The sequence below is a fragment of the Colossoma macropomum genome, unplaced genomic scaffold (assembly GCF_904425465.1).
Source record: "Colossoma macropomum unplaced genomic scaffold, Colossoma_macropomum, whole genome shotgun sequence".
Lineage (NCBI taxonomy): Eukaryota > Metazoa > Chordata > Actinopteri > Characiformes > Serrasalmidae > Colossoma > Colossoma macropomum.
The window spans coordinates 5,096,387-5,105,694 of record NW_023494784.1 but is presented as its reverse complement, the minus strand read 5'-3'; the positions used below and the strand labels follow the sequence as shown (position 1 = coordinate 5,105,694).

General features: G+C 43.0%; 1 protein-coding gene across 1 annotated transcript in view; it reads right to left on the bottom strand.

The window, feature by feature from the left end:
• Positions 1-277: 277 nt before the first annotated feature.
• Positions 278-9,308, bottom strand: part of znf804a (zinc finger protein 804A) — a 99,927-nt gene continuing 90,896 nt past the window's right edge. Inside the window, exons 3-4 of the mRNA XM_036576548.1 lie at positions 4,930-5,060; positions 278-3,509 (exon numbers count right to left, since the gene is read on the bottom strand). Of these exons, the coding sequence (XP_036432441.1) occupies positions 452-3,509; positions 4,930-5,060 (3,189 nt within the window). The 3' untranslated portion in view covers positions 278-451. The remainder of the gene's footprint in view (positions 3,510-4,929; positions 5,061-9,308) is intronic.

Below are 9,308 nucleotides of genomic sequence, written 5' to 3'. Positions count from 1 at the left end.
GCTAAATTATTTGACAAAAGAACCCCTAATGGCTGTGACCTCCTATCTATCAAACACATTTGGTAACAACATAGAGCATAGAGCATAGAGCCCACCCCAACCCCTCTGAAGCCCCCACTCCCACCCCCAGTTCGTCTCCAAGTTCGGTCCCCAAGCACTGTAATGTTGGACCGGTCTTTGCTTTATACGCAGGGAGTAGAAAGTTATAGGAAATTAAATCATAAAATGAAAACAAATTATATTTGCAAAGAAGTGAAATCTATAGTAATTAGCTATTTTAACAGGTTGACAATGTTGCTATGGAACCAGGGATGTTTTTTTAATAGGGCATTTCAAAATAATGTTCACTCTGAAAGTAGAATATAATTCCTGTTTTTTGGACAACATTCTATGTTTGTGATCCTTGTTCCCTGTTTCTAATTCCTGTTCATAAGACAACTGTCTTTTGCATCTAGAAGAGAGGCTGAAGTGGAATGACAGCGGGGTGGGGGGGCAAAACGGGTGTGAACGCCGCTGGCCGATGGAGGATGGGCGGAAAGACTGCAGTCGGACGAGGGAGGGCGTGAAACGTCACAGCTGTTGGGTGGATAGTGGGTGGAGCCACCACGGACACCTGGGAAGGTGTGACGAAGGCAGGCGTGCCGGCAGGTGGGCAGATTTCGGGTGCCAGGGGGAGGCGGGTGACTGGCACAACCTGAGGGAAGATGGGAGGCTGTGGGGGAAGGAATGTGGCATGGTGCTGAAGGATGGTGTGGCGGATAGTGATGGATCCGGACGGCATCGTTGAGGGCATGTGGACTGGGTGCAAGATAGGACTAGACACTTGGAGAGAAGCTCTGGGCAAGACCGGTTTCAGCTTGGTGGGAAACACCTGCTGGTGCAAAACCTGTCTGTGGGCATGGGCCTGCAGGAGGCAATGCCTTTCCAGGCTTTCTGTGTGGGCCTGGAAACACGGCGAGGCATGGAATTGGCTTCTGCCGGGGCACAAACCCTCTTCCTCCAGAAGGTGAAATCTCTGCATGTGCAGCTGTGGGCTATGCTGACATGATTTATCGTGACTGACTTTCTCTTTCTCTGCCTTTCGCAGGCCGATTTCTCTCACATCCAGCAGACCCTCCAGGCTTAGCCGCTCATTCTCCGGTAGGTGAAATCTCTGCGGCTGTAGCAGCTGTGGGCTGTGCTGACACGATTTATCGTGACTGGTTTTCTCTGCTTTCCGCGGGACGATCTCTCTCACATCCAGCAGACAAACCTGAGCCGCTACGGCACACTTTTTACAATCCTTCGCAGAGCCCTGCTCCGCTCTAGACAGGATCTTAGCGAGCTGCTTTGTGGCTGTCAGGATCTCTGCAGGCTCAGAGTCTCCCGCAGGTAGGGGATGAGTGCCCTTTCCGCTCTGAGCATTGATCTGAGTGGGGGAAGGGTTTGAGTTCGGCTGGCAGCAGCTGTTATCCGCGGCTGTTTGACCCGGGGTGCCGCTAATGGAAGTCAGTATCTGACAATCAACCGCACCACTCTCTAAGTCATCAATACTGCATGAGATTTGGTCTGGCCCATTGGAGCTGTCACACATTGCTTTTAAATCATTCACCACTGACTCCACCACAGAGGCCCTACCCTCTGCATTCAAAACGACACTATTGGCAACAGGATATCCGCTATCAAGGTGTGAGGGCTGAGACAATTTTTGCCTTTTTCTCGCATGTTTTGGGCAAGATAAATCCGAGCCTTTGTGCCCATTGTTGTCTTGTGCCGAGGATCCACAGTAAATGCATTGTGTCAGATCTGACCAGGGCTCATCCTCACCGCATGAGTCACTGTGTCGTTTCTTCACCATCTTTCCTTCACACGGATCCTCTACATCTCTCTCCGGAGAGTGCGGATCCTCCAGCCTCGGGCTGCTGTGATCTGAGGATTCTTTCTCAGAGGGAGGCGTGTTGAGACAGCTCGAGCCGTGTCCTGTTATGTCTGCCTCCCCTGCCGTCCCTCCACAGATTCCCAGCACCTTTTCGCTGCAGGCCCAAGGTTCATCAGAGCCTCCCGCAGAGCCGTTTATCCTGCCTGCCTGCTCCCCCTCCTTTGTGGGAGTGATGCTGTTGTTCTCTGCCTGATTTTGAGCTGATTGCTTTGACTTCTCTAATGGCTGCGCTTGCTGTGAAGTGGCGCCTCTAAATTGGCTATCAAGCTCTTCACGGCTCTCCGCTCGTCTGTGGGATTTTGCACATTTCTCCACATCACTCTCACTCTGCTCCTCCTCCCTCCTTCTCCTTCTTCTCTTGTGGCGCCGCTTGTGTCTCTTTTTGTGCTGGCTCCTGTAATGGCGCCGATCTCTAGCCCGCAATTTGTCCTCCGCTCTCTTGCCAGCATGAGGCCAATCTTTGGAATGCCTGCATCTGCCGTGCACTTTCGGCCTCGCTCCGCTTTCTGTATCGCCGGAATACTGATGGCACTTTCTGACCTTGCTCTCTGTTCCGTAGCCACATGAGGCCTCCTCCATGTGCCTTTCTAAGCTGGAGGATTTCTGTGAACTGGTGGTCGTGCTGACAGAAGATGACTCCTCATCAATTTTGGGTTCGGTTGCCTCCTGAGCGTCAGGGCACCTTCTGATCTGTGACCCTCTGAAGTCAAAATGGAGCGGGTTGCAACTGAACGACAGGGAAGGCTCCGTCATGGTGAAGGAAACCATCTCAGAGGGCCACTGGAAGATGGTTTTACCGTCCCTGCCGAGGACAGAGAAAAAAGGCTGGCTAGGCTTTGCAAAAGAGCTGAGAGTTTTTGCAGTAGCCGCATCCTCCTCTTTTCCTTGGCTTTGAAACGAATCATTCTCAGGTGGCACATCAGAGCAAGCCTTAACTGGAGGGTCACTTGCGCACAAGTCTTTCTCTTTGCTTTCGCTGCCCGTCTCCTGACCACTTTCTGCTTTATGCTCAGCCACAGTGCTCTCCACAGGGCTCTCAGAGTCCAGAACGCTTTCAGAGTTGGCAGGTAAGTGGGTAATAGGAGACATGGACGTGTCCTCAGAGTAAACGAGGAATGCACACAAATCTGAAGCAGCATGCTGGAGGCCATCCACTCCAGCAGGTATATCCGGGGACCCCTGATCGCCCACATTGCTGCTTTCTGCAGTGCAACAAAGCGTGTCCTTGCAATTCACCTGTTTCTCCTCAGCCGGTGAGTCTGGTAGGTCAAGCTCCACAAATGGCACCTGGATCCGGCTGCTTCGTTCCACCGTACCCTCCTCCAGACCCTCGCAGAAAACTGCAGCCGAAGATTCCAGCTTCACTGAAGCTTTCTTCGGAAAGGAAAAGGAGAAGGCTATTTTGCGCCTGAGCGCTTGCTTCTTGGTGTTTTTTCCGCCATACGACCACGTGGTCTGTTTGCAGCTGCTCAGCTGGTTCTGGGCTCCAGGTTCCTGGCCTCCAGCACTCTGGTTCTCTTCTTGTGGATCTCTGAAACTGCCTTCCACTGCCACCGTGGTGGATTTGAACATAGGGCCGCTCCCTGGGGCACTGCAGCATAAAAGAGGGGCAGAGCAAAAGAAAAAAAAAAAACAGTGAACATTTGAAACATATAAATAATACATCACATCACTGCTGAATTTCAGCAATTTGAAGTGCACAGTGGGGAGCTTGGCTACTAAAGGATTGTTGTTGTGTTCTGATTTAGAAAAGTGAGTGAATGAGCCACTCTAAAGATGAAAGTTATTTTCATTTTCATTATATAGTGAATAAACACTGTCAATCCACTTCATTATTATTCTTAATATGAGCTAAATGGGAATTAACAACTATTTTCCAATCTAATTTGCTTGTTGATAACAAAATCATTTAGATTGTTTTGATGACAAACGCATCACTCTAGAGAAACTAATGTACCAAGTCAGAATTTGAGACAATGACAAGTGCTTTAAGCCTCTAAAACCAACTTTACAGAAAGTTATTACACAAAATAATTAGGAATATATTGCCTGACTCCTTAGAGACTGTTTAACATTACTTTACCATTATAATAAGGTTTGGCTTATGCAACATTTATGGTTAAAATAACAGGTATTTATAATAGAACCTTAATCGTTGTCGGATAGTTTGTTAATTATCATATATTTATTACATAATTGTTAACAATTGTGCATTGATGAGTGGTACAAATGATCAATTGCTAATTGTCGTATAAATAATTAAAACTCTTAATGCATTTCAGAAATGTTTTATATTTAGGTGTAATAAATAATCAGGTTATCTTTATAAATACATTACAAAGTCATAACTTTATAATAGGAGCCCAATTAATGTTTATCACCATATATAATAACAACTTAACAATGAGCTTATGCATCACAGAGTAGCTAGACAATAAGTAACTACTGTATTAAACAGGCCTAAACATTGATATATTGATTGATATATGCTAAATATTTTAGGTTTTATGAATTAAAAGTTATCAGTATCAAAAAAACTGCATTATATTACCAAACTAAAATGAATGATTAGGTTTCTATTACTCAGAATAATGAGTGATTATTTGTATGTCACCAGCTAAAAGGTTCATCACTGTTTAATTAAGTCATTAAAAAACTATTAGATAACAATTATGCTGGTATTTATTAGTGCCTGCTATTATGAAGCATTACTCTTTTACCAGTTGTTTGGATAACAAACAGTATGGCTATGTTTGTGTTGCGGTCACTGTGACCTTTGACCTCCGGTCAATAACACTGTAGAATCCATGATGGTAAGTTTCTGTATGCATGATGTTTTCCCAGCCAGCAAATCATGCTGATATTTTTGAAAATCAGTGCAGTTCTTTAGACTCTAGACACGTTAATTCAGGTGAATCACAGTTCTTTACAGCACATTATTACACAGTTAAGCTGTTCTCTAACAGCTGCAGGTGGTCTGTATAAGAGTGTGGTGACAGAATGTGTCCTACCACTGAACCTCTCTGCGCTGCTCTGCCAGCTCATGCAGCCGGCGCAGCGCTCTCTCCTGCTTCCGCTCATCCTTCCGAGACTTAGAGGCCACATTCCGGGCGAACTCCCTCTGCTTCAGCTCCTTCAGCCTCTGCAGGAGCACAGACACACATATGGCTGTTTATATACCCTCTCAGGATGTGAAGGTCATACATATATACACATACTTACATATATGTAAGTATGTATTTGTATAGTAATGTAAAAATCTAATTATGTAATAATAATGTATCCCATATATATATATATATATATATATATATATATATGTCCCATATTTTTTACATATATAAGTAGTTATAGGTAATAATACATGCAATATGTGTTATATATATACAGCCCATATGCATTATATATGTACATACCTATATGTAATAATAGCATGTTCCATATGTATTATATATAAATACCAATATGCAATAATAATGTCCTACATGTTACATATATGTAAGTATGTATATGTAACAATAGTATATCCCATGTATATTATAAATGTAAATATGTAGATGGTATGACACTCCTTCTAATATGCCCTATATTTATTTTACATATCTAAAAATCTATATGCAATAACAATCAAATGCCTTGTATGCATTGTATGTACATATATAAGTACCTATATGTCATGGCAACAACAATACTACTACTACTACTACTAATAATGATAATGATAATAATAATAGTAATATGTCCCATATGTATTATTTATATGTATGATTTTTTTTTCAGTTAAAAAAAATAAGAATGACACATGAATCTTTTGTCGGAAAGCCCTTTATAAATTTAGACCATCTCTCTGGTCCTGATAAGGTACATTCAGCCTGTTTTTCTCTGATTTTTCCATAAAGTTGGGACGTTTTCTCATCCTGAAACAGCATAAAAACAGAAAAACACAAAGAGCGCGGCTTTCATTCACATATCTCTCCATCTACACGGCTGTGCTCGGAGCATGCGCTCGGCGGCGGAGCCACAAAGCTATTTGAATAATAATAATCCAGTGTGAGAGCATGAATCCCCTGCTTTAACAAGGCTGCTTTATGAAAGCCTGCGTATCTCTGTGTATCAGCCATTGAGGAAAAAAAAAAGATTAAAAATCTCTTCAGGACTGTGGAAGGTAATAAAGGTGTTTGCACACCAATGTTACGCTTCATCAAACCCATTTTCAGCGCAAATGAAAAGTAGCTGCGGATGAGGTCGCTAAACTGCATGAAATTGTCCTATTTATTTTAGATAAGACTCACTGATACTCATTTGCATTTGCTTCCTGCTATGAAAGACTTTGTGCCCTGAATGCAAGATTGTGTGTATAAATTTGTGTTCTACTGTGGAGAACCATGACTGTTAGAGCTCAGCCTTCAGTTCGGGCCATAAATGTCAAAAATGGATGATTATTATTATGACAACAATTCTAGTTTCTTGCACCCTATGGGATTTCTAATGCTATGTTAGCACTAAGCAAATGCTGGTGGGCATTAACTTTTGGCCATTTTAGATCAACCTTCTGGGGTCAACAAACACACCAGCATGTCAAATTCAATGTTTTTCAATGTTTCTGTTAATATCTTTGTGATGATCCAGCTCAGAAATCCAGTTCAAACACTTCCTGAATCTGTAGAGTCGCCCTTTCCATTCCATCTTATCACGAGATCATACGAGACTCACATCCGGAGTTATGAGCCTATGAAGAGGGGCTGTGATACACGTCATCTGCCTCTCACCGTGTGGAACTGGTGGATTGGTGTGTCCGTCTACATTCTCTGTGAAACTGACCAATGGACACTCAGGAAATCACTAAGGACTGACCATCACGCCGGAAACCCTTCATTCTTCAGTCAGTCCACATTGGAGACTCGTGTGAAACGGCGTGCAGAGAGTTTACAGCTGCTGAAGCTGCTGCAGCAGTTTTGGAAAGTAGTGATGAAGATTTTATTCATCTACTATTTCAATAATACATTCCACTACTTTTGTAAACCCATTCAAGCACCAAAACAATACATCCACATGAGTAAAGCTGTTCTCACAAGAGATATTAAGAATTTCTAAAACCAGACCTCAGCTTTAGAGTCGAGTTATCTCTTTACATGGTGCTCCAGGTCAAAAGGACCTCATTATAGAGAGAGTGAGGTAAACAAAATAAACCTGTTTTTTATACTCATCTTCCCCACCAGCCAGAACTCTTTCCATCACACAATGCTGCTGGACATTTTTCCTCTTAGGGATGTACTTATGGATGGCTGTGGCATCGCTGGGGCTCAAACTCACAACCTCCTGTTGGGGTGACGGTTTAGTCAACTGCACCACTCAGGAACACATAAAGCAGCTCAGATTCTGTGTCTGCAGATGTTTAATACACTGGGTTGGGGTATATTTGTTGTTTTAACTTTAAAGCATGGTGTCAGCTCATATGAAGCAAACTGTCTAATAGTTCATCCCAACATCAGGAGGTTGTGAGTTTGAACCCCAGCAATACCACAGCTGTCTAAATCCAGAAGCCCAAGAGGAAAATATGCCAGATGGGACTGTGTGATAGAAGGAGCGCCAGCTAGTGGAGAAACTGAGTAAGAACAAAAACACAAATTCAGTCTTGTTAATCTAACTGAGATGCAGACCTATAGACAGTAGCTAATTTTTGAATTTGAGAAGTTTGAGTGGGGTGAACTCCGGTGTCCTCAAGTTGAGTCAACTCAAGAAAAGTGATGTGATCAGTTACTTTGTCATTTTCAGTTGAAACGTCTCATTTATCACAGTGCAGCACCCACCAAAGCTGTATTGACCACTTCTATAACCTAAGAACAGCTCAGCCAGTTTGTATTGAAGTCCCTGTAGTTACTGAATAATAGGTCTTAGTATGTAATAAACCTGAGATTATAAGGGTTTAAAGGTGAATTTAAGAAGATATGCAAAAAATCAAGAAAATGCCCTCAGACCAAACATTACTTTTTAAGGCTTAAACCAGATGTTTTCCTATGTTTTATCTGCTACTCGGAACAGAAAATAGCATATATTTCAGTAAAGAGTTCTGACATAGAGCTGCCGCCACTGTTTTACATTCCTAACAACCACCCGAAACCTGCTTAGGCTGTGGCTTACATTTGCAGTCAGTGGCATATCTAGAACCTCATGTTGGTGATTAATTTGACGCATAAGGCCTTCAGTCCAGCTCCTGAAGTCCTAAGCAATGGGCTCGCTCAGTTGTATCCACAGACTTAAAAAAGAGGGTTCTTCAAGAGTTTTTTAGTAAAGGAATGGTGCTATATAGAACCATAAACACTCAGATAACCCTTTGCATAATGAAAAGTTTCTTTGCATGGTGAAATGGTTCTTTAGATTGATGGAGAATGTGTTGCATATTGTTCTAAATGACACCAAAAATGGTTCTGCTATTGTTACAAGCTTAGCACTGTAACTATAGAGGAACCCTTTTTGGTGGCCTTTTCAAAAAGGTTCTATATAGAACCACTTACAGCACATTCTCCATCAATCTGAAGAACGCTTTCACCATGCAAAGGGTTATGTGAGTGTCCATGGTTCTATATACAAACACTGTCTTCACTAAAGAACCCTTGAAGAACAATCTTTTTTATGAGTGTAGTTATTACATAAAAATGATAAGCTTGTATTTTTTTCCAAGAAATCATTAGGCTTTCTCCGAAGACCTAGAACGCTCTGAGGGTTCCCCACCGCAGGTCCACACAAGAGCAAATGCAAGTAGCACTTATCTAATAACACTTCATCCTTGTCTTGCCTGATATATAAATATAACCCATTAAAAATGACATAAGCTAAATTTCATTAATATTTCAGGAGGATATTTATGTCCATTTAAAGCAGAGCCTCTCTTAAAGCACTAAAAGACTATCCTACGATAGCCATCGCGTCCAATTACTTAATCTTAAAAGCTCTCATTCAATTATGTGTTAATATTTAATGTTTTTTTGCTCGGAGACAGATGACGGCTCCCAGCCGGAGATGCCGCGGCACTTTTGGAAGCGAGTCAGACTGCCGGGAGAGCGCGAGGTGGGATTTTTAAGGGTGTCGGTGCTGCGTATTATGATAGTAACGGGAGTAAAAATAGCTCGACAGCTCCACTATTAGACATTCAGCAGCTTCATTCAGCAGCTCGGCTCAGTTCAGCGCCGGAGTAACAACACACTGCAGCAGGAGCGCTCTAGTACCGCTCCGGAACTGCCTTAGTACCGCTCCGGTACTGCTTTGGTACCGAAATCAGACCCTCAGATCACTACGGTTCAGTCAGGATACAGAAACACTCCACACACACGCATACACACACACCGGGCTGATCCCTTTAACACACTGACCCTCACTGCTGACCACTACA